Raw genomic sequence first — 26,564 nt, forward strand, 5'->3', positions numbered from 1 at the left:
TATTACCCAGCAAAGGAATAGGGGGAAAATGGATTTAAGACAAATCTCACAAATGTACTACTGTCTATGTGCCAAAGTAGGCAGGGAGATCAGGTTTCTCAGCATCACTTCCACTTTCCCATCAAACACTGCCTCAGCCTCCTGCCAGGCGAGTGGGAAGGGAGGTACCCAGCACTGCAGGAGCTTGCACAACACACTGCATGATCCCCTTATTCCCAGCCCTAGAAGTAAAATAAAGGTCTCACTTCCTTTGCACATGGTCTTTGAAATCTTTGCATCAAACCAGTGGTCACTAATGAAGTGGAATTTACTTTTAACATACCCAGGGAATGGAAACCTAGAGTGACAACCATCTCTTGGGTCCTAGTCCACATCTTGTCAAAGCAATGCCAAAAGTGTTTGGTAGCAAGTTGAGTTGACCCAACCTGGCTTCAGAGCCAGCCCTATAGCTGACCTTCTTGCATCCATCTGTTGGCACAAGGTTGCCTTTCTGACTGGCTCTAGCAACTCTTCCATGGGGACACCAAAACCTGATCACTGTGTGGCTTAGGCCTGCCCACAGGATAGGAGTGGGAGAGGGAAAACCATTAGTTAAAATCGATGTCATATTTCTACATATAAAAATTTGCCTTCTAAATTTAGTTTGTCTGATTGTCACATACTGTAATTTTTGGTCCAAGAAACAGCAGGTATAGATCTAGACTCCTGAACTTACAGATGCATATCCAGATCTTCTAAAGTTGGTATGGTATTAACAACTTTCTTGCACACGTCAGATGAAAAGCTTATTTCCAAGAAGCAAACTGTTAGCCAGAAAATAAGGCAAGAACTCTTCAAAGAAATGTGAAACATGCCAAAACAGAATTTTGACAGAGCCCATATTGCCCCAAATTACTGCATTTCACAAAATGGGCATTTACTATGCAAACAACATTTTAAAAACCCACAGAGATAATACAGTGTCAATACCCTGGGCTCCTTATCTGGTTTTAGGGTGCAATACTGATGATCCCATAATGGAACCTGACATCTCCAAACTGGAAGTCCATGCAGTAGAGCACGATTTACCAGGAGGGGGCAATGCAACTACACATGCAGTTCGTCTATACCAACGAATTCAGGCCTTCGTTCCTATAGTGAAATGCTCAAGATAGATACAGATCCTTTAATTTTAAATTCCTAAAATATTATTACTGTGTCTCGTATTCAGAAGAAGATTGATGATACCTATATTAATTACATCTTTCACAAATAATTAGGTAGCCTGGTATCAGCTTAGAAAGAGAATTGGCAAGATTAATAAAGAGATTTTTGCTTTGTCCACACTAGAGATAAACCAGAAGCAGAACTTCTTACTCAGTACCAATCCAAGATGCAAGCAATTCAAATTAAGTAGATAAGAATAAGCTCCCCTGCTGTAAAAGAAATAAAGCCCTGACAAAAATTGCCTGCAGGTACACCTACATTAGCATCTTGGTTCAGATCAGGAGTGCTCTTTTGAAGTGAATCATCCAAACATCTCCACGTATCCAGTTTTGTTTCGTATTCTGAAGATGTCTTGGAGTGCCAACCACGCCTTTTGGATGAAATTAAAAAGGCTGATGCACTCCAACCACAAGCAGGCACAGAGTCTAGACCTCAGCCAGTCCAAAGGAATTCCTGCTGTCTTTAAACACATGAAGTCTTCAGGTCCTCAGCACCTTAATTATTGTGCTCCACAATCTGCTTCTACAGGACTGTACTACTTGCCAGTGTAGCTATAACCTACCACTTCAAACACATCCATCTTAGGTTCTCATAACCAGGGACAGAGACACCATTTAATGAAGCTATCCTGAAATGCAGAGGTCCACAGAGAATGGGATTCCACCACAGCCAATTCTTAGCTTCCTGAGCCAGACTCAGTTTTGCAAAGCTCAAATTCAAATGGCAAGCAGTTGTCTCCATGTTGCTGAATAGAATCACAGAATCCCATTAAAACAGCCAGGAATGGATCAGATTTCTTGTTTAAACTATCTAAACACCTACACAGTTGACAGTCTTTATATACCTTTTAAATGAGGATTGGGGGTGAGATAAAATCCCAGTCGCAAAATTCTCACGTAATTTTCTGTAGTTTGACCACACGTCATTTTCACCTCCTTAGTAAGACACAAACTACAAGATTCCTGCAAAAACTTTTAGAAGTCACCTATATGCCTTTTAAAAAGTAATCTTTTCTCTAATACTGCTGAGAATTAGAGTTTTTGGCAGATGTCCTAAACACCGTTCCTGTTACAGTCTCGGTCAAAACTGTCTAGGCTCTGTGCCAGCATTGTAAGAACAAGCCCTCAATTTTAATTTAGGAAGTGGGGAGGGGGGGAAGTATATGCAACTTGTTCAGGAAGATTATCTAATGCATAAAATTCTACCAAATAATATTAAATAGGTATATGCATACATACTTTACACAAGCAAAAATTACAAGACAGCAAGTCTGGTAAAAATATCAACGCATTTATGAACGCCCTGAGCTTCAATGCCTGACACTAATCTTGACTCCCATTATCAAGCTCCTCATTGTTTACTGGCTTCATCAAAACAGGGGGGGTGAGTTAAGGACAAAGTGACAACATTTCAATATTTTGGCCTTCAATTGTGTCACAACACTGATGTTTATCTAAATTTGTGTCTACTACCCTTCCCCCATCTGAAAGAGCTTGTTTTGGCTGCTGTTTTGTTAAAAACCACTTGGGATCATACATTTTTCCACCACAAGATCCAATTAACTAAGTGGGATTTTCTTGAAAGCTAAATGTGAGTCTTTTATTTTAATGCATTTGATGAACAATATGCCTACACACTTACAAAAGGTAACTTTTTTAACTCACCTATTTTGTAACTCATTCCTATTTATGCCTCCAAGGAACCAGGCAGAGGTTACAGACCCATGTAAGGTCAAAAGCTTTGATCTTACAAATTTTACATGTTTTACTGTGCAACCTTATTCAGTAATACAATCTACATTACATGCCGTCTTGTGGTTGTGGAAGCTGTCAGTTTTATTTTGGATTTTAAAAAGCAGGACTGATTAAACATAACTTTCAGGTAACTGCCTTTTCTTTCTACTTGCTCATTCTGTTATAACTGCAACATCCTCAGAAAGTTCCACCCACTCAGAGAAAATGGTGCATTGCTTTGTTTCCACTACTAGCAGCAGCAGCTCCTTTATTTTAAAAAGAAAATCCAGATTTTAAGAGTTGCACTGATTACTAAAGTTAAATGACCTAGATAATTTAATTGTAATCCTCTTCCTCAACAAAAAATACTGCCTGCAGAACCTTAGAGATTAAAGGGGCATTTAAAAGAAATCATTGACTCCCATACTAAGAAAAATTTAAGCGGTTAAGCAGTAGCTAAACTTTTGCCCACCTTTGACAATATCAATTTTTTATTTTTGTATTTTTCTAGTATATTTTTTTATTACTTACTCCCCCCACAAACAGTCTAAAAACAGTTGGAGGTGCTATGAGGTTTATCTTGGCATTCTTTAATGGGTGGGGAAGAAACAGTCGAGAAATGGGGTTTATATGCCTTTCCCTCATCCCTCCTTATGGATTCTTGTGTGGCTGAATCTTAGCTACCAATCCCTCCTTATAGCAGCACTAAACTCATTTGCACTTTGGAAAAGACGGATAAGGAGCATAATGTGGCCTGGAAAGGTATTTGGAACTTTGTATTACTTGTTATGCAAACAGGTCACGGGATGCAAATCAACATTTGGTCCTGGTTGCATCCTCATTAAACGTTACCAGGATTTGGAAAACCAGACTGGGTGTAGTTTTTCCATCACTGCTAAGTGAAAGGTTGAAACAGACTCAAGCAAGAGGTCATTTAAGGACAACTGGAATTTGACCCTGCACTTCCTGAAGAGCCAGAGCATTGGTTTCACTTCAACTCTGTGTCACATCCAGCTCTGGCCTAAAGTGCTGTTTTGAAAGCCTCCTGCTTCTGAGGCTTATGTTGCATATTCCATCTACATATATATATATATATATATAAATGCACACGAGATCTTAGGAGGTGAAAAGTATGACAGAACAATATTGTCCACATACATTCACTTTCTTTTATCTTCCAGTACTGTACAGAAATTGCATACTTACTCTATCACAGAAGTATGGTTTATATATTTGTAATTCCTCCAGAATTATAATTTTAACACTGATCTACAAAACATATTTATAGAACTACCTCTAAAGCCCCCTTCCAATCCAAATCATTCTATTATTTTATGATCTAGGTGGCTTTTAATCACTAAGCTACTGTGCATGAGAGAATAATACATTAAAAAACAGGCTTCCATCTACCATGAATGAGTGCCAAACACATATGTTTGAGAAATGGAAATCTGAAAAATATTATGGCCCCCAAAACAGTACTCTTGAGAGAAAAATCCACCTGGGAATAATCTCCTCTTCTGTCTACCTAAGCCTAGAGAGAGACCAAGAAACAGCCTCTTCCACAAAAAACGCCTTCAAACAACCCCACTCTGGCTCCTGTTGCCTTCATAGGAGCTGCTGGATATTCAAATGCTCCGGAAGACGTCTTATATTCAAGTAGCCAAGCATGGATTTAAGTGCTTTGCTCTACATTTACAGGTGGATTTTTACATGCTATTTTCCTTCCTGAGATATCCTGGGGCTACAAGGAATTCTTTTTTAATGGGTGCAGGAATGGGAAACAAGAGGGGGAGAGAGGCTTCTGCCCCCACAAAATCCAGTCTCCTGTTTCTACCTCTTCTAGCCGCCTCCTCTGCTCCTTCTGCTGCTCGATGCGTTTCTGCCTCTCTGCCAGCAGCTGCCTCTTGTACTCCTCCTGCTCACGGAGCTGCTGCTCCTGCAGCAGCTGCTGTCTCCGAAGGGCCTCAGACCGTTCCTTGTTTTCCTGCTGCAGCCTCAGGAAATCACGTCGGAGGGTTGATTCTCCAGGCACATTGACAATGGAACTGCAACAAGAGGAAGCTAAAGCCTTCTGTATGATAAAGCCTGATGGGCCATTAAACACCTTTGCCAAAGCAGGGGAACATTAATAAAATATATCATGATGTTAAAGTTTAATCTCGTTTCTTTTGGAGCAAAGACACTGGATGTATGTCAAATGCAAGCCCTCACTGGAAGGCGTGAAATGAGGCCAAGCAAAGTAAGGGCAAATGCTAACACTGTGGAGACCCTGATCAATCATACTTGCCATATATCTCCATCCACAGCTTGTTTGCTGTAAGTCATAGGAAGGGGAGCTTTCAAACTTTTAACAGTCACAGCATAGGTATTCAAACCTTTTGAGTGGTTTGTACATTTGCTTAATAAGAGACAAAAATTTAGCATGCTGATTTATAATCACAGATCTTTAGACTTACTTGGCATGGACTGCCCAAAGCCATCCCAAAAGCAATTATTACCTTGGCTCTCCTTCTTGTTCAGGCACTTCCTCCTCCTCTTCCTCACTTCCACTATATTCATACTCCGTCTCATCTAACAGGAAAGAAACAAAGGCTTGGATAGTACTTTAATTTTAGGGCAGTGGGGAATTGCAGTAGCACCTCAGCAAACCAGCTCCTGTCCCCTTCAGTGGGAAGATCTATCACAGACCCTAGAACTCATTCTATATATACAAGCTCATCTTCCCAGTGGCACAGTGGTTTGGAGAAGACTTCCAGCAAACTCCCTGAACAACACCAGGTTTTACATGTAAGACAAGACACCTGGAGAACTTCAGCACCACCTGAAAAAGGAGAAAAGTCTGCCCAAAACATTTGCTTCACAGCTCTTGTGATGGGTTATTTCCTGTGAATCTGATTTATGGCATCATTCCAGGAAATTAATCTACCACAGACTAAAGAAGGGAAAGGCATATATGACAATATCCTCCTAAATACTGTTTAATGCTTGTATGGAAGAGCCAGTGGCAGCAAGTGAGCAAATTTAATCTATCAGAAAATACAGCAGTTGAAAGTTATACTTTTTCTGTAAAGGACAGAACAAAACAGAGCCTTCTGATAGCCAAACTATGAATTAAAAAAAAACTTTTTAAGGATTTGGGCTATAGGAGCTTCTCTTGGGGTGGGTACTTAGAATACAAAGCAGGACACATATATGCATTTTTGACAAGTGGCAAAGACTTGGTTTTTAGAAGCTGCATACCTTTTTCTCCTCTCTTCTTCCTAGTCCTGTCTATATGGTCCTTAAGCTGGATTCGGACTTGCCTTTCATTTGGCTGGTCACGTATAAAGGGATGTTTCAACAGTTGCTCTGTAGAAGGTCGCTGCATGTAATTCTTCACTAGACAACCTTCTATAAAGCTGAAAAACTTTTTCGACCTGAAAAAGCAGGAAGGGGAAAAAAAAGCAAACTATGAGAGGTAAAACTCAGCTGAAACATTTTTCCTGTCCCTCCTCAAATTATTTTGCTCCAAGAGCATCATGTCCTAGAGAACAGCACAAGTGCTGCTTGCAAGTGTACCTCCTAAACAGATCTGAGTGTGTTCCAGCTGAGCACTGGGCTGGAGTGACACAGAGCTGGAGGGACACAGGGTGACATGAACATTCTTGGAGCACTCAGGCACAGCCTCACTCTGTGCGCCCTCTTTCAGAGGGATAACTGCTCTGAAAGTCAGGATTTATGAGTGAGGTAAATCATGTAAACCCAGCCTAGCTGCTTCTGGATCAGAGCTGGATAGAATCCAGCCTGCTTGGAGCAGAGGCAGGGCAGCTCTGGTGTACCTCCACCTACCCATGCTACAGACAGCCATACCCAAAGTCAGGAGAACTGTGTCTGCCATTCTCCTGCCACAAGCAGCACCACACTGCTTTTGCATGCACCTGGGCTCACAGATTTAGATCTGCCAGAATTTAAGATTATGTTATCTTTTACCTTAAGACTCACACACAAAAAAAAATTTACAGAACTAGAGGTGGGTGTTGGTCAGTGTTGTCTGTTCAACACAGACACTTTGAGTCTCTGATGTAATTTAAGGGCATAAGCTAAACTAAACCCCTCCTGCACACAGCATAAACTGACAGGGTATGGGAGTTAGCTAAGCTGAAGCACCACCTTTCCAAAATGTGCACTTCATTTGAACTCTTCAAAGGGGATCTCTCCAGAAAGAAGTCACCAAACAAGCTACCTGCCAAAATCCAATTGTGGAAATACTCAAAACTGCAATGAGGCACTGGAACAGGCTGCCCAGAGAAGTTGTGGATGCCCCATCCCTGGAAGCATGCAATGCCAGGTTGGATGGGTTTCTGAGCTACTTGAACTAGTGGATGGCATCCCTGTCCATGGCAGGGCTTGGAACTAGATGATCTTTAAGGTTCCAACCCAAGCCGTTCCATGACGGCTCTACGAGTTGATTCTACAACTTTGTCACCATTTGGCCTATCTTCTCATAACCTGCAACTGAGCACTCTATCCAAACAGCTGAGTGACAGCAACACTGTCTTGGACCAGAGCTGCTTTTTAACTGGTACGTGCTCTCAACGTGCTCCAGTGCTTGGAGAGCAAACATCCTCACCACATGCTTAAGAGGAAAAACAATTATTTCCATCCATCAATTCACTTCCCTACTGTAATAAAAAAAGCTGAATCCAACGTAACTTGGAGGTTCAGATTTTTTTATTCCTCACACCTTGAATGTTATTATTTCACATAAAAATGTCAATGAATGGCTAATGCAAATGGCACATATGCATCTCTATTCCCTTAATATATGCAGAAGGCAAGTAAGAGAGAGCAATGCCTTGACAGTATACAAGTGCATAAATAAGTCAATCCAGGTAAAGACCAAGCCCAGCAAGCAAGCCATGTTTATACTATGTTGATATTGAATACACAGTCCAATCACTTCTTTATTTTGACAGGATCACACAGCATCCCATGATCACATTCCATTGATAAGAAACCTCTTTCTACAGAGTATTTGTGTTTCATATGTGCCAGTTGTAACCAGTAACTGGGAGGAAATCCTCTGATACTAATGGATTCTTCTCAGCTGGCAAGAAGCAGGCACTCAATTCCAACCATTTACAATAATTATAGTAAAAGCCTTCATTAGTTTTAATAGCTCCTTTCTATTTAGCAACTAGAACACCATAGCACTGTTCTGTTTCTGTGTTATGATACATCTGAGAAAACATACTGCATATTAAGAGTGCTACACGAGTTTATATTTGAAAACATGGATCCATTTGTCCCCTTAATACAGATGCTGCTCTACCAAAAAAAAAAAAAAAAACAAAAAGGCAAAAACCTTGGTATTTATTTTCACACAATTTGAGATGGAATTTCTCTGGGACAAAGAGAACTAAATAATGCAAGCATTTTATTTCATCCTTTGATTCAGAGGCACAAAAGATAACAGAGATTTTGCTAACTTAAACTGCTTTACAATTCTGTGGAAGGGGTAACAAAACTGTATGCGATATGAGAAAACTTCACACTACACAAAGCAAGATATAATTAATACATACCATTTCTTGGATTTTAACCGTGGGGGAGGGTTCCTGGGTATCAGAAAGAGTGCCCTCATGGGGTGCATGTCACAAAGTGCTGAAGGGAAGAAAACAAAACCAGAGACATAGAGACACTGGTTTAGTATCTCTCTGGAGTGCCCTCATGGGGTGCATGTCACAAAGTGCTGAAGGGAAGAAAACAAAACCAAACAGAGACATAGAGACACTGGTTTAGTAGCTCTCTCTCAATGCCATGACTTCAGCTTCCACAACCACTCCCACCATCCCAAACATCCATGCAGCAAGTGCAGACAGCAACACAGCTAAATGGAATTAGCCCAGAATGACAACAATTCCATAGCTCAGTGTGTCAATGGCAGCCCAAAAAGAGAAAGAGGCCAAAGCATGGATCAGCCTCCAGAATCAACCAAGACAGGAACACCTGAGCATAGCCCTGCTCCAGCCCCAAGTCATCTGACTTACTTTCTGATCAATAAAACAGTGGGAGATGATGATGGTGGAAGGGAACAATGGGAATATAATACAATCTTCCCTCTACCTGCCCTTCTCTCCCATTATCGAGGGTGCTTAATTTTTACTCTCCATGCCTGGATATTTTTGTACTTCAAGGCATGACAGTTTTGAAGCATGGGAGGTCTGTATAACTCAAAAGGACTGCCTGCAGAACTTAAATGCAAACCCTGTACTTCAAGGCATGACAGTTTTGAAGCATGGGAGGGTTTGTATCACTCAAAAGGATTGCCTGCAGAACTTAAATGCAAACCTGTAACTTTTGTCGGTGGACATTTAGTGGGAGTCCAGGATCAACGTTGGACAGCTTTTCCTCCTATGCCATAGCAAAGCAACATAGCAGAGCCAACAGAGGGAAACAAGGGAGCAGGCACAGAGGCAGCCCAAGAAAGGCCTCTAGGAGCAATGTTCTAACCATCCTCCTATGCCTGATCTCTTACACCTTCAGTCTCAGCCTGAGTGATCACTGCAGGATGGGGTGACATTTACCACAATTCAGGAGAAACAGACTGATGGGAAGAGAATTCAGTTATAAGGGGCATCAGTCTTGGCAAAGAAGCCCCCTGGATGCCTATGGATCCCTGCAGACCACCACAGAGTCCACAGAGATGGATTCTTCAGCTGCCACTGGACGAGCAGGCAGTCCACGTACCAGAGGACAAGAGCTGTTCAGCACTTAGAGAGGATCTTTGCTAACTTCTTAAATGCTCCTCTTGTGCTTTTACACAAAGAAGGGCCAAGCTCTGTTTGGTTTAGAAATGAACAAAATATTATTGTCCAGTCCTGGGCAACCCAATACACTGAACAAAAAGGTATGGCAAAAAGTTTGTAGCTCACTTAATGCAGTGCTGGTTGAAGTGTCCTGGGAGCAGCTCTCACTTGGACATTCATGCAAATGTACAATTAGGAAGGAAAAGGAAAACAACCCCAAACTATGAGGCCTCCTAAAACATGAATCAACACATGACCATTGTGCTTTGACTTTTAAATCTTGCATTAAAGTCAATAAGAACAACAAGAAAATCAGGCAGCAGCTACAACTAAATGACCAATTTTTAGATGGGAAATATTAATATTTTATTTTGACAAGATTATTTCAAAGACATTTCAAGCTGCACTGTGTGTGGTCATGGATTTCTATCTGCAAAAAAATTAACTTCCTCTTAGGTATCTTAGGCTCTTATTTTTTAAATACAGAGCTCCAGCTGAGGGTGACAGTAAGTATATTTGTAAGATCAATATTCATAAATTAAAGTTTTATAAAAATTATCATTAAAAGTCAAAACACCATGCCTAACTTTTTTTTTTCCAAAGGTTTCTGTCCTCCTCACACATCTGCTGTTTGCCTTTATATTCTGAAAGAACTATGTGAAAGGAAAAGAGCCTATTAAAAAGTTGGGTATTTTTGGTTTCCAGGTTTTCCTCTCAAATCCAAACTAACTGATGATGATCCCTGCTTGAGAATACCTAAGTTCAGTGCTTTGTCCTGGAGAAGGATTTACAGTTTAAGCCATGTCACTGCTAAGGAAGATTAACACCACCCACTGATGAGTGGAAACAAAAGGAGAAGCAATGTTAGCATTATCCAGACTGACAGAAAGCCAACACAGAAATAGCTGCTACAAATGCTTTTTTCATTAAGATCTGTTTCCTCAAGGCCCCACTGACCCTCTCCCCAGCTGAGGTTTCAGTATTCCAGGCCAGTCCATAGACAAAGTGGGACACAACTCCAAAACACAATATACTACCAATAGGAAGGAAGTCAGACACTCGATTAGCTTCCAAATATTCCTGCTATAGAAATCAAATTACTGCAGTCTGTACTGTAGTGTTTAAACACAACCCTATCTTTATCAAAAGCATTGCTATTTATGGGATTTTATATTTATAGAGCAGGCAAAACCAAAGAGAACAGAAATAACATGGGGATATTTTCAGAAACCTCAAAACTAGGCTCAGATTACAACCAGCATCACCAAGTATACGTTTCAGCCTTAAAACGAGCCCAGTGGAGAAGCACAGGGATCACTTACGGGGAGCTCCTTCTGCCATCTCTATGGCCGTAATGCCGCATGACCAAAGGTCACTCTGCAGAAAAACAGAGACACCATATGTTAGTAGGTGGATTTACCCATTCACACAGTATGAGAGTACTATTTAGAGAGGCCCTGTAGGTGAGGCTGAAACCAAATACCATGGCTATTTAAATAATATAAGCCTCTTTTATCTTGTAACTGTATCATAAAATCCTACTTTTCACGTAATACTTATGTACATGCAGAAACACGCGCATGTATTCCGAGTGAGCAAACAACCCTTTCCAACAGCACATAAAAATACACTCACATTATGGCAATGGGAAATACATCTGCCAGAAATCTAAGCCTATGAAACAACAGAATTTTCAATATTCCCTTGTCAACAAAGAACAGAAAAAGGGCATTCCCAGGGTGTGTAGAGATGCAGTTATAAAAGCAAAAGCTCAGCTCAAACTTAAAGCAGCCAGACTTGTTGAAAACTGCAATAAAGGGCTCTTCAGGTACGTAAACAAACAAGCAAGAACAAAAGGAAAATACAGGCCCACTGAAAGGAGAGGTGAATTAGTCACTAACACCACTGAAAAGGCAGAGGTTCCCAAAACTTACACCTCTGTCTTTACCACAGGCTCCAAAAATTTACACCTCTGTCTTTACCACAGGCATTACTTACAGCCAAAGCCAACATTCCTCCCCAACACCTCAGCTTTGCTTAAAACACTACAGAAAAAGAGCCCTTCAGTGGCAGCCTTTCAAGGTACCACCTCTGGCCAGCATGTCTGACTTGGGAGAGACCAAGCAAGAGCCAGGAAGATCAAACACAGGGAAGAGATGGAGGAGTCCTGGCAAGGAACCAACTTCAGAGAGTGACACAGCTTAATGGGCAAAATATCGGAGGAGACTGCTGTGAAAGAGAGCTGTTCTTGAACAGAGCAGTCTTCATTTCTGGTCATAATTGTGATTTTTTTTTTAAATTACTTTAATGAGCAAATAAGCTCTTCATGCTCTACAAGCACAGAAACATTTCTAAAGATCGTATTTCAGACCCAGCAAGGCACTCTTCTCTTAGTCAAATGCAGCCATCTAAGCTAAAGTGCACATCCTCCTGATCTTAGAGAATCTTTCAAACATTAATTTTTTGTGAGCAATCACCCTAGAGACTCCAACAGGAACAATAAACAGGTGTTTTCAGAAGACAGAGGAGTTCTTTTTCACATCACTACTGCATTAATAAATATTCCGGGGCGTTTTTCTGCTTTATTAAATCCTTTAATAGTGAACCTTCCTTAATAATAATAACTCTATCTGGAAAGATATAAAACATTAGCTTTAGTACAATGAGATGCTGAATGTAAAAAGTAATTAAATCAAGAGAAATAGGATCAATCTGATCAATCTTACTCAAAATGTACAAAAACACCAATTCAAATAATCTGGGTGTTTTACAAGGATTTAGACACACACAAATAGCTAACACTATCAGTCTCAGCAAAGTGATATATATAATTGATATTCAGCTCTATAATTTTTGTAAGACCTTAATCCCTGGCTTTCTGATATCCTTGTTGCCCTTGGTTAAGGTTGGAACAATGTGTAGAGATTTCTTACAAAGCACATTTTTACATTTTTTCTTTCCTTGTGCTCTCATTAAAGTCAGCTGACAGGAACTTTCAAGATTACAGTATGCTTTCACTAGATATATTTAACTTTAAATACCTATACCTAATATTCTTAAGGGTAGTGCAAATACCATCAAGCCAATTATGGTTTTGCAGTAATTACATCCTTGGTTTGCAGCAAGCTACGTAAAGAATGATCTTTGTTAAGAAAAGTTGTGATGGATAAATTTCTATCAAAAAAAATCATGTATCTGTATCCTGAAATCAGAAGTAGTTTCAAGAGTTCCTTCTGTACTTCAGTGGCTCTCCAGACGGTGGTTCTATTTAAGGCAGCATCCAAAATGTATTGTTCTGGGTTACCACAATAACTGGGACATAGTGTAACACAATTTAAAGTACAACCATTATGCAAATCAAGAACAGAAGCATTTCCAGGTAAACTCTTTTTTGCCTTCTCTAAGCACCTACAGCACCCTGAAGTCCTGTATTTACATCTCAAAAGTACAATAATACAAGCACAGAAACTGTTAAAGGTCACAATTTGATGGTATCCTTACCTTTACTTTGGTAAAAAGATTGCAACTACACAAAACAGTTATTACTCCTACAAAGCATAAGAAGTCTCAAAAACTGCACAGCCCACGGACATATATATTGCAAGTGTATGTTTTGGGTTTTCCCTTTGAACAGGACCCTTACTCTGTAATCATACGTAGCATCTGGATTCTCATCACAGGCAATAACTTCTGGAGCCATCCAGTATGGAGTCCCAATGAAAGTGTTTCTCCTGCCAACTGTCCTGTCCAGCTGAGCGCTCACACCAAAATCCACTGTGGGTGGGAAAAGAGTAAAATGAAATAAGAGGGGGGAAATCACACAACAGTTACTTTTGCAAAGTGATTTGAAAATAAAGCCCTGTAGACACCCCACATGGGAAGACCATTCTGAAGAGAAATGAGATGGTTAATCCTGAGGCAAGTGAGCCCTCATGGTTCACACACAATGTGCTTGGGCACAAGTGTCATGGGACACATCAGCACACAATCACCTCTCCTGTAGCCCTCACTGGTGTGCCTGGACAGGAGGGAGAGCCCAGCTGCAGAAGTACTGCCTGGAAGGCTGAGAAAGGGCTGTTTAGTCCCTTCCCACATGGCGAAGCCGAGCACCTTTGCCTATACAAAAAACAGCCACTTCCCAAAGGCACCTCTCATGCTACGAGAAAATGGCATGCATAAACACGTCCCTTTCAGTTCACCACTTTTTCTGCTCTAAAACTGGACAGCAGAAATAATCTGTTGTTCAGCGAGCTGCTCTCTGCTTTAATGCACAGAGCAGAAACATCAATGAGAGCAAAAGATGAGAATTATTCAGGATGTGCTAACTTTGAGCACACATGCACACAGGCTGCGAAAGAGATGCCCATTTCATTACAAAGCAATTACATTACAAAGGTGTTTTCTGCCTTTTATTTTGCCCTGCTCATGACCACAGTGCTGTATGTCCTTCTATACCAGTAACTGCACCTGCCCTAAGAGGGCTGTGCCAGCTTCACTGCATCCACCATCTGAGTGACAGTGACAAACTGGTGTAGACAAGCTTAGTGGAAGCAATGGTTTGGAAGCTACTGTGCTCCATTTTGGACCAAATGAAGGAAAGCTCTCCCAAGCGCTTCCTCCTGCAGCAGCCGGGACAACTTCCCATGCCTCATGCTGCAGGAAGGTGTAATGCAAACCAGAAGGGATGTGGGCTGGGTGGGAGGCCTTCAGCATGGCTCTATATTTAACGAAAAAAAGGTGGCGAGTGTAGCGTGATACAAACACAGAAGGTTGACATGTGCACTAACTGAAAGAGACAAATTAGAGAGGAAATAAAAAAAAGAGTATGTCCACTTGGCAGGAGAGAAGAGGCCAGGGATGAGCACGATTTTCAGCAGGCATGCCAAAGCTGGAACTGTGTTTTGAATTCAATGCCACAGCTCCCTTGAGAGTGCTATCCAGATCATATTTTCGTGTCCAGAACCTGAACAGTAGGTGCTATTTTAATTAAAGCTAAATACAAGAGAGACTCCTGTCACTTCCCAAGTCCAGAATAAAGTGAATCAGAACAGACTCAAGTTACACACAGCTCAGCAGGGGAAACAAAATGATCCCTGCACTGATTCTGGCATGAAAACCAACATCTCCTAAGCAAATTCAACAACAACCTGTGCTCCATCCTCTCCAAGCAGGAAGAAATACATGCAGGCTGTCAATCCACATGGAACCACTGACAGAGTACTCATGCTATAAAACATGTTGCAGAGCTCTTAAAGGATGAAATTAATTTGGGAACATCATAAAACCAAAGGCTGAATGAAATGGGGAAGTGGACATGTGCACCTACTTACCAAGTTTCACTTCTGCATTCTCTGTTAACAACACATTTTGCCCTTTGATATCCCTGTGAATCACATGATGGGCATGAAGATGTGCCAACCCCTGTATTAAGGAGAAGAGAGGAAGGAGAGGATGTTCAGAGTTAGGCCCTTGGCTCAGCAACTACCCATACCCAGCCATCCCAAAGGTCACAGCATTGTGCCTCAACCTCTTGCAACTGGGTGCAAAGAGACCTGCAGCACACCACCCACACAGCTTTGGTGATGGAGCAGAGACACAGGCTCAGATCAGGCTCACATAGTACCTATATACAGCCCAACATCTGCACTTTGTAAACACCTCCACACCTCCCAGCTGTCCTGTGAAAAAAGTTCAGCTCCCATAAAGTCTCCAAGTAATTCCATTCTAAATTACATCATTGTCAGTGTATGCCACTGCCTTCTGACATGCACAGGGTCACACAGAATTCAGGTGGGAAGGAAGTGGAAGGAGAAAGGAGGCAGCATCCACATGTGTAAATGCACCCCAAAAACGAGGTGGGGGGTGATGGACTGGCAGTCATGTCTGAAGGCAAGGAAGGACAGATGACAAAGACATGCTCTACTGCAAAAGTGTAGTTCTCTTCTCTAGCCTCCATAAACATGAAGCCAGCTAATTGTACCTCAGGAAAAAAAAATGCAAAGACGGAAAAAAAAAAAAAAGCACAAGCGTTATACTTTCCAAAGGAAACAAAACCTCCTGGCATACGGTGCTTTTTGTTGAGACAGCACCTGGATACATGCCCCAAAGCATTAGCCATGTGGAGGGAGGGCTGAGAAAGACATATGTTGCATTTTACTCTCTAATGTAATTGAGAGAACAACAGGCAACCCTCTTAGCAACTGCCTGTATTTTGGGATCTCCTCAGTTTTCTGCTTGGAAAATTGTAGTCTCCAGTGGGATCATCTTGCCTGTTCGTGTTGCCCTCACAGTCTTCTAACATTTTGTGAAAAATAAAGGAATAGAACCTTTACAGCTGCAAGAGGTTAAGAGAGTAGTGGTTGCTGTAGAGAAGTATTTCTTAACACATGTTCTTCATTAACTGATCATTTACCAGTTTTCCTACATAACCATTGGGCTGTTTTCCTTTTTTAAAAACAGTTAATGATTGTGACAAAGAAACACTACCTACAGCTTCCCTTCCACATGTCACAAGCAAATCAAGTGAAGAGCTGATATCCCTGAGACCCTTCACTGATTGCTAATGGTAAGTGTGGTCTTATTTTTCACAGGAATGAAGGCTTTTCCACAGCTTCACACAGGATATTTTTAAAGCCTTCTGCTACTCTGACCCAGCCAGAGAGATAATCATCTGTTCTCTCCAGAGTACCATCTAACCCTACTGAAAAAACACATTTGGAGTTACAAAGGCCTGGGAGGAGACAGAGGGGCAACATCTCCACTTTCCTGCAGTCCCCCGACCTTTCCAACCACACAAGGATTCACTGGGTCTACCTTCACCTGTGTCTCCATCTACACCAATCTTCGGCACTTTAGCTCCTTTTAACTTTGTTTTACACCACCTCTCTCTTCCACCTCTGACAAACTCTGTACTGAACCAGGGTTTGAAACACCAAACTGCAATGTGAGTTTAGCATTCCTTTTTTCCAGATATTCCAGCTCCTGATGGTCAGTAATTAATACTCCTTTTGCAAATCTCTCATTGGAATGAGAAAATAGTTTTCCCTCTTTTCTGAGGTAAATATTTTTTCCTCTTCTCAGCAAGTGTTTAACTGTTTTACCTAAAGAGGATCTAGGATGAATGCAAGATAGCATAGAATACCTCGAAGTCTCTCAAATCAAGGGTAAGATGGTCCTGGAGAAATTAGCTTTCCTCACATTAAAGCATGCTAACCATTTGTTTTGAAATACAACTTCTCCTTTGTAAACAACTTAAAATGTGCCAGTCAAACACCAGCAGCTGGACTGTCCTCTAGCATTTGAAATTAGAGCAAGAGACCAGAACTATGCGTCTCCCTCCATCCTCATCTTAAAAATTGCCAAGGCAGAGCAAATGTGTAATGCAGACAACAGCAGCATTGATTTATGCAAGAGCCAGTGCTCATTTCCTTTAACATAAAGCCCTTCAGAACTTCATTTATGATTAAGCAATTGAACAAACATACTGTGTAGTGGTATGGGTAGGAGGCAATTTGTTTTACAAAGAAGCACGAGGAAAACCATCCCAGATTTACTTAGTGAAGCAAAACAAATGCCAATTCAAAAAGCACTTAAACTGTACCAACTGGAAATTAAATATTAAGAGTAATTAGCTTAAGTTGCAATTTTAGAACAACTGGTAAGCTGCAGACCTCTTCCTGAAAAACTTCTGTAGTGCCGCCTGCAAGCACTGCACGGGGCACAGCCACACGTGACAGAGCTGCTTGCTCTAGACAGACTGCAGGGACAACACAAGGTGAGAGCACATCACCAGTCAGCACAGAAGTCCTGACTGCTGGCCTGAGCCAACAGCTCTTCCTCCATGGACGTGATCAGGAAAGAAAAAGGCAGCTGCAAGCATATTTAGAAAAGCCCTTTCTGTACCCTACCATGCTACAAAACTGTTTCAGCCCCAGGTCTTAGGGACACTGTTTCACAGCTTCTGCAGCAGGCAAGGTCACTGGCTCCTCTATTGGCTTCTCATGACTAGAAATTGCAATTTTCTGCAAGGCTTCTGCTACAATACAGTACAACTCACACCAAGTTAAATGATGTGGAGCAGACATCTATCTGCTCCTACGCACTCTCCAAGTGATGACATGGCTAATGGGATTGATCAGAAACAGCTTCTTGCAGAACCTAAAGCTAGGCTGCATCTCTGTAAGACTGTTTCTGTGTGGGGCAGACTGCTTTCCTTACCCGGAGAATCTCTCTGGAGATATATGCTATCCAGTCTTCTTTCAGGGTATTCCCTTTTGTGTTCTTCACAAGGTCTGTGATAGAGCCGGCTCCACAAAACTCCATAACAAGCTGCAAAACAAATATCATTGTACAACCAACACTAAACACAGATCTCAGCTGTATAGCAAAGCAAAATAATCAGGTTACAGCACTGATTTGGGAAGCTCTTGTGAAGTACAGAATGTATTTTACATCTCTGCCTGGAAAATGGATTCAACCAAATGTCTTCAATGTGTGTCAGACATATATGGAATATGTCTCACATTAGTTACCACATTTTCAAGGACTGATTTAATCACTGTAATTTAATGCTGGGAATCTGGATTTGCTCAGCTATGCAAAATGCATTAGCAGTAAGAGCACATCCAATGCTAAAGGAATCAAACTTATCACATCACTGCAACACTTCTTATCCTTTAATTTCCATGTCTTTATGGAAGAACGTGCACCCTTGCCATGTCAACCCCAAACGTCAGTCCTCTAGAGGGTGTAGATGAGGTGGGATGAAAAATGTAATGGGTACAATATCAAATTCAGCTTTTTTTTTACAGTCACATATTCTTACTGCTCAGCTGTCTTGTTCCTATGAAACATGTTACTATCCATCTGGGAAACAGGAGAAAAAAGTTACTTAAAGAACAAATCCACTGCTTATAGCAAATCTTGGTTCAGACATCCCCTTAAGGATGTGTGATTAGTCTCTGTGATTCACTTATCTGGCAGTTGAGGCAAGCACCAAACTCCTTTAGCTTGTCTTTCCATAAAGTGGTATTTCTCTCATCATCAATCTATACCCAACAGGGAAAGACTTAGGAACATGTTTGAAAAACATCTGCTTACCCACAGTTGGTCATCATGTCCTGGAGGACTCTTCTTAATGAAAGCACCATAATAAGTTGCAATATTTCTATGATGAGAATATTTCTTTAGCATATTAATCTCCAGTTTGATTTCTTCTTCTTCATCCTTTGGGAAAAAAAGAAAACAAACCCCCATATGTTTAATATACCACATGCATTATTGATTTATTCCTCACTTTCACAAAAGCAGATTTTTTCTGAACTTCAATTTACACCAGCATCATGTTCCGTAAACCCCTCTGATGCTCATGCCATCAAAATCCTCTCTATTGAGATGGTCTAAAACAAGTCTTTCCCAAATTTTCAGTAGCACAAAGAAACAAATAAAAGATGCAATGGATTTGACCCAGTGATAGAACATGACAATCTGTTTCAAAAATGCAATGCTTGTAGTACCTTAAGCAAATCCACAGCTAGCAGGCTGGGAATTTATGGCAGACGAGTATTATTTCCATCTTCCTCATTTTTTCTCTTTTAATTTTGGAAGTTTCAACCAGTTCTATTAAAATGCCAGACAGTGGCTTTGTGAAACCAGCTACCAAAGCAGGTTCCCATCCTGGTGCCAGCATTGGACTGACACAGGAAAACAGAGGTGGAGATCAGGAATTCCCCTTACTGCAAGAAAAAGGCATTTGCCTCGTGCACAAGCTTCCTTCTCCTCCTCCATCTGCCTCTGTGGAGGAAGAGCAAGTGCATCAGGAAGAATGGGCCAGGAGCCCAGCAGTAAACAGGATGCTGAGACACAAAGGCAGAGGAAGGATTTCCCCTGGCTCCCCCCCGCTCCAGCAAGGTGCCAAGCAAAGAGCAGCTCAGGTGAAGGGAGGTCATGCCTCCAAAGAGCTGAAATGGCATGAAACCACTCCTTTAAACACCCACAACCTGCTTTTGAAGTGACAGTAGGACATGTCGCGTGGAAGCATCCACATGCTTTGAGGTGGTGTGTGAGCAGCCAGCAGATACAAAACAAGGAGCAGACAGCAACCCGCCCCCAACTCTCTCTTCCCATACCTACACAGGGGGAGTCTTCTTCAAGCACCTATCAAGGCAACAAATTAAAAGGCAGATAGATATCCCTTTTTGCTCCATAATTTTATATCCAAGCAGAAAAACGTCTACCTTAAACTGATTCCAGGAAGAAGCCAAAACTTCTCCCTAGGGTTGCTGGCTGATGGGAAAAGTAGCACATACTCTGATTATTCTGTGATGTCAAAGCTGATTATATGATAACATTTTAAGCCTTAAACTTCCTCGCAATTTGTACCACGCTAGCAATCAAATATCCTATTCATGATATATGCAGATGTTAATACTAGCTCCGTGTTAACTCTTTATACACACCGGTACACACAGCTGGAACAAAAGACACCACTCTTTGCTACACAGCTAACAACCATTTCAAATACTCTAATAGTGGGGTGCAATGCTTACTCGTAAATTATTATGACAGAATTCCCAAAATGCACCAGGGATAAACAATTACTATGTCTTCTCGGGATGTGTCTTTGAAGTAAAATACTGTGTATTTCTGGAAGACTGAACAAAATAGTAAGAAAATCTTGTAAATCAAAGTTCCTAGTGAACAGCACCCCTGGGAGAGAGCGTTGTCAGAAAAGCTTTTTGAGCCAAAAGCTAACTTGGTGCTTCCTCAGCTGCTTCTGTTGTCCTTGCTGTTGAATGATTTTTTATTTATTCAGACTATATGCAAAAAGAAGAAAAAAAGACAGGAGGAAGACAGGCTTATATTACACTGAACCTCTGAACTGCGCATTTAGGCAAAAAAAAAATTAAACAGGAGCATTATTAAACTTGATGCTTTGGGACTTAATTCCTGATAGGTTAATATGTATAATTGGATTAATCTGCTATTTGGAACTGACTTTTTAGATAAAAATTACTTCCTACCCTCAGCACATGAACACAATAGCTTTTGCAATACAATGGGCAGGATGTCCTAAAGGTTGCTTGTGTTTATTTATTGTAACAGCAGCCAAAATGACAATACTTAGACAGAATCTATTTCTGAAAAATGAAATAATAAAAATCCCCAGCCCCTGCCGTCCCCAAAATCAAAAATCCTGAAGAACAAACAATAAAAAAGGCACACACAGAGCCAGCAGACTGTAGACAGTTACTGCTCTTTCAGCTTTCCACTGAGTCTGTGTCACAGCACCTGCTCAAAGGCCTGCAGCAGAATCTCCCTGCAGCAATATCTCCCCAAGTATCTGCCTGAACTAGAGCTACCAATGGTCCTACATTCATATTTCAGCTGCCTTTGAGCACTTATCTACAACACAAATAGCTCCTCACCTACAGTTCAATCCAGTACAAAATGCAGTTTACAATAATAAATGGATTCAGTAATATCTGCCAGGCTTTGGGAGCATCCACTTACTTAGGGTGGATCGATAACCCCCCGGCAATGAGTCCTGAAGACTCGCTGGCAACAGGAACTATTATGAGGATTAATCAGCACAGAAAAGGATGAAGCACTGGTGTGGTAGAGCAATTGGTAGAAGACTTTAGAAAAAGAAAATTAAAAACAAAAAGCTGGCCAGACCAAAACTGTTCTGTTCCAGATTCAGAAGCTTTTTTTCTTCCCCAGGGTACAGGTCATTTCATCCCAGTGTGGACATCTGAAAGAGGCCAAACAATGTGCACCCTACCGGTGTTTACTTCTCCCCACTAACTACACAAAAGGAGGGTGAGGTCATTAACCAAGATCCAGACACCAACCCTGCAGATGTCTTGCATAAGGGCGAGATGAATCCCACCCAAAAATCTCACCGGATAAGGCCATTTCCGCACAGATCTCCTTATGGACACACGTGCCTCAGGGAGGGTACGCTGCAGCCTGCAGCAGGGATCCTCCTGAGGAGACTGAGGTGCTTTGGCAGCTGCCCTGGGATTTGGACATGTGAGCCAGCCTCAGAGATGGAAGGTCTGTCACCTCCTCCAGACAACACATGCACTGCACCACCACTGACAGTCCCTCCATTTGCAGATGCAAGGGTATCACAAAGCAGAAAATTAAAACTGATTGAGGCAAGAGACTGTCATTCTCATGAAGTAATACAAAAGTACATCCTTTTTTCTTGAAGGAGAGAGGCAGCTGGTGAGCCCTTCCTAGTGATTTTATGCAGCTGGCATCAATTACCACTTTAAGCCATTATCTGTGAATACAAACTCCCATTGAAACCCTGTTTGTCTTCCCTCTGATGGAGCTGGTGGAAGTGTTTTATACTTATACATTCCCTGTCTGTTTGTGACAGCAAGTCTGATTACCAGTAATTTTTGCAGTAAGCTATACTTTTGCAAGACTCACGTGGTTAAATCAAGCTTGGAGCAGCTTTCCTCTCCCTTTTCATGTGTTTCCCTTCAGAGACTAAATGGACGTGCCAGCATCCCTAGGGGGTTTCTAACTGCAACACTCTTTTACCAAAATAATCTTGTCTGTAAGATTAAAACCTGCATATGACTCCCACACAGAAATCCACCTATGCACATTCAGATAATTTCTAACCATTTGAATCAGCACACTGAAAATAAACCCAGGTGTGTTACCTCTAAGCCTACCACCCAGCAGCACCTGATCAGCTTGCTTACTGCTCCGCCACAAAGCTCAACATCCCTTGTTCTTCATTCATCACTGCACACTAAATATCAGTGTGGGTTTTTCTGCATGCAGATGGCAAATCAATGACTTGTTGTCTGTATTACTTCAGCATTTACAAAACTGTGATGATTTAAGTAGCTGAATATTTAAGTATTTGACTGTGGTTGCCACTGGAGAAACTTGCTGTAAAAAAATGCTACCAGTGCAGATCCATGTAAGGAAGATTATCAGCTGTTTTCCAAAGGTAGCACTCCACCCCCTGCAACATAATGGAAAGAAAACACTGCATATTTACACAAATTTTTGGAAGACAAGAAATTCAGAAACACTCTTCTGGACATTTTTTAGGGATGGAAGAGAACTAAGCTCTAGAAGTGTCAGAATCAGGGAGGACATAACCAAAGGAAAAGTCACTTCAAGTCTGTCCCTAAACATCATTGTCTAGATGCCTCAGAGACCAAGCACAACTGTCCTGACCTGTTCCAGCACTAAAACTGATATGAGACCCCTATGAGAAATTCTCTGAGAAACACACCTGGAGGAGTAAGGGGGAAATCACTGTTTCCCAAGCTTTATAGCACAATGAAATTATTTCAGGAGCTGAATTAAAAAAAAAAAATAAACAAAAAAAAAAAAAAAAAAAAAAAAAAAAAAACAAACCACCCCAAACCTCCCAAAGGTAGAGCAAAGACATATCTCAAGGCATGTAAGTGGAAAAAAAAAAAAAGAAACACCACCCAAACCTCCCAAAGGTAGAGCAAAGAAATATCTCAAGGCATGTAAGTGGTGACTTTCCATTCAAACTCCCTCACCTGGAAGATCTGTCTGACTACTGCTCTTGGCTGGAAATTCATTCTGCCAGCTCAAGGAGGAGAAACTCAGGGCTATTTCCAAAGGTTTTATTTACCCTACTATTATGATGCGAATGAGAAAACACAGTCCAGCAAGGTTAAAGCAAGACAATGTTCTGTGATAAAGGAGAGACCAAGTTTACTTATCCTACCATATGATTTATACACTGCTCTAAATCAGTGTGAAGCAGAATACAAATTGGTCCTTTCAGTAACTTCGCTTTCTGATTTAAGAAATGAGACAGTGACAAATCTTGTCTCTCCCCTCACAAATGATATCCAGTCATTTAAAGCTACAACCAAGGGTTTTTTAAAATTTATATCACTACCAAACAGTGTAAAATCAAACACCAGCAAAACAGGATGGACTGAGGGAAGCCTTCAAATCTCCTCTCCTTTGCTTTCCCAGTACTGCCCACAAAACTTTGCCTGCCTATACCCATGGAGCTGCCCTGCCTGGAGAATGGCAGCTGGCAATACTCTGCCTGGGGTTTCAGAATAAGCTGAGCTCCTGAGGATCACAAGCTCCAGTGGCAGCTTCTGAAATTTTGGAATCTTGAGACCACGGCAGAGTTGGGATCTGTGGAGAGCAGGAGGCAGCAGCCTCAGCCCAGCACTGGGAGCGAAAAGGCACTGCTAACCCATGGACTCCCAGAGCAGTGGAGAGGAAACCAGTCTGCCTTCACAGGCATCAAAATGATAACTTTCCCTTTCTTTTACCATCTGCCCCTGACACACTAATTGAAGAAAAACAGGAGAAGTCCAAAAGAAACCCAGTTTGTTTTCCTTTCTACTTCCTCTCATGTTTCACTTCTGCCTTTCACTCACATTAAAATTTAAAAAAAGTCCTAAAAGACACCAAAACCACAAACAAAAATCTTCCTGGATAAATCAAATCACAACACCAATTTTTGCAAACCACCATTCTGCTTGAGTGTCACAACCTCCCTCCTCTTTGCACTCCAGACATGGCCAGCATCCATTTGGAGCAGAATCTGTCCAGGACAGAGAAAGTCTGAATAGAGCCTAGCACAATAGGTGACCTTTTCTGCTGCAGGAATCCATAATATATACACTCGTTAATAAAGTTCTCACACACCAGGGAGATGTTTTGGCGAGGAAAGCCAGGGCAGTATTGCACACAGCACAGTACTTGAAGTGGGAGCTGTGGCGCTGCCTCCAAGCCGGGAAGGAGGTTGTAATTTCAGGAGGAACCAAACCACAAGAGAAATGATACTCCAAGTGGGTAAGTCCTTGCCAGTGACTGCCAAGGTACGAAGTTTGTATAAAGCAGAGCAGCCTTCAGTGCAGAGAGTGCAACATGGAAAAATGTGATCTTCTCCAACATCACAGCAAAGTGTTGGAATTGGGAATACGACATAAAATAGTTGGTAACAAAAAATATCAAACACAGGCTTCTTGGGAGGGAAAGTCTAAACTGTTTTAAATAAAGGACTTTAATCAAGAGGTGCAATAAATATTTAACAAGTCCTTATACAATCCCTCCTAAATCTTAAATTTCTTATTACACCTCATCCTTCTTGAGAACTTTTTACAAGCCTTTAAGCTTTGTCACCCTCAAGCTAAAGACCTCATGTAAGTTTATTTCCCATCTGTCTCTCTCCTGTGCTACCTTCTCGCTCGCAGCATTCTCTGTGCCTGTTTCACTTCACATGCAAGGCCTCTTTTTCACGGACACCTTACCCACATACTCTTCCCACCTTGGCATCAGCAGGTTAATTTCTCTGCACTGTCCTTTGGGTCCTTCCCAACACAGACGTTTCCAAGGCTTTCAGACTGTACCCTCTTGAGGAAGGCATCCCTCATGCCACACAGTGGCACTGACAGAGCACTAGCCATCCAGCAAGCAGTGGCACGGGTGCTGAGCATCTCCCACCACGGCTGGGAGGGTGCCTCAGCCTCTGCCCCTCATCCACATGACAGCTCATGCAGAGAAAGGCCTTCATGGGCTTTACCACTTGTGAGCTTTCTGGAAACCAGGCATCCTGTCACTGGGAGCTGCCCGCCAGCCTGCGAGCTGCTGCTGCTGCCGGCACAGAGCCACGCTGCCAGGAACCGCAAAGCAGCAACCCTGCTCAGGCATGGTAATTGCAGAAGACGGCTGGGAAGCTTTTTCAAGGGTCAAAAAACCTTACTTTTGCAAGGACTGGCTGGCAGAACAGTGCTGTCCTTATGACCACATTCAGTTACCTTCAGTGGCAACATTTCATCAAGCAGGTGAGAAACACTTCCACCGAACACACAAAACAGAAGCTGCTTTGTCTCGCCTTGGCACAACACCCTCTCTACTGCATGCTAAAGGCGCTGTTTGAAACGAGAAAGCAAATGAGCCAAGCTGTTCACCACAGTGCCATCACTGAGGCTGCAGCCATAAAGGAACAGTTAAATTAGCTGGACAAAGAGGCATGAGGAAGGACTAGCTCCTAAGCAGGGTCCCAGCACTCCCCAAGGAGCCTGTGTAGCAGCATTGTGCAGGCGCAGGAGATGGAGTCACGTGCAGGCAGGAAGGAGCCAAAAACCACGTGAAGACAATACTTGTCTGTTGTCTCCCCCCTAAACCACCTCCTCTGCCAGTCACTGTGACAACAATATTTTCTTTCTTGCCTGATGTGCCTCCGGTGCCTTCGCTGGTCACTGAATGAGCTGCTCTGAAAGCACAGAAACCACACCACTGCTGACCTCCCTCAGTAAAATCCCGGGATGCCATAGGCTTTTCCAAAGACAACCAAGAGAGAAACCTCCTAAGGGCAAATAGCTTCAACTACTTCCAAGGCTAATTCCTTGATCCTAGTCATGATTACTTAAAAAGAGTTTCCTGCTCAGATTGCATGTTTGTCCCAGCTATACAATTCAACTGTCCATCCTCATCAAGCCTAAATTACTTACAAGTTACACAACAAGCTAGCCCTATACTGACATCTTCAGAGCTCTCATAAGAGAGAAGGACTAGTCCCCTACTTTCATCACTATTATTTACATTAAAAATGCCTGTTGCTATACAATTTCTACATCCAGTCTCAGATTTCTTGTGATCGGAACAAGCCCTTCCTAGCAGATATTAAAATTAAGCCTGTATGTGAAAGAAAGAAATTTCCTTTATGCAAAGCTCCAGCCTCAGATAATTAGGAGAGATGTAGATGCTGGAGAGAAAGCAGGCTAATGCACAATGCAAAACTGTTGCATGGCTTTTCTACTTCCAATCTCAGCATGCATTTGATGCCAAGGAAAGC

The 26,564-nt window shown here is 41.8% G+C and overlaps 1 protein-coding gene across 1 annotated transcript in view; it reads right to left on the bottom strand.

Annotated features, from left to right (window-relative positions):
- MAP4K4 (mitogen-activated protein kinase kinase kinase kinase 4) overlaps positions 1–26,564 on the bottom strand; it is a 162,052-nt gene that overhangs the window by 37,003 nt on the left and 98,485 nt on the right. Inside the window, exons 4-12 of the mRNA XM_039714422.1 lie at positions 18,830–18,955; positions 17,948–18,058; positions 15,061–15,151; positions 13,374–13,504; positions 11,053–11,107; positions 8,507–8,585; positions 6,183–6,358; positions 5,441–5,513; positions 4,725–4,987 (exon numbers count right to left, since the gene is read on the bottom strand). Coding sequence (XP_039570356.1) covers positions 4,725–4,987; positions 5,441–5,513; positions 6,183–6,358; positions 8,507–8,585; positions 11,053–11,107; positions 13,374–13,504; positions 15,061–15,151; positions 17,948–18,058; positions 18,830–18,955 — 1,105 coding nt within the window. The remainder of the gene's footprint in view (positions 1–4,724; positions 4,988–5,440; positions 5,514–6,182; positions 6,359–8,506; positions 8,586–11,052; positions 11,108–13,373; positions 13,505–15,060; positions 15,152–17,947; positions 18,059–18,829; positions 18,956–26,564) is intronic.

The sequence above is a fragment of the Passer montanus genome, unplaced genomic scaffold (genome assembly GCF_014805655.1).
Source record: "Passer montanus isolate IOZ18808 unplaced genomic scaffold, ASM1480565v1 scaffold3, whole genome shotgun sequence".
In the NCBI taxonomy this organism is placed as follows: domain Eukaryota; kingdom Metazoa; phylum Chordata; class Aves; order Passeriformes; family Passeridae; genus Passer; species Passer montanus.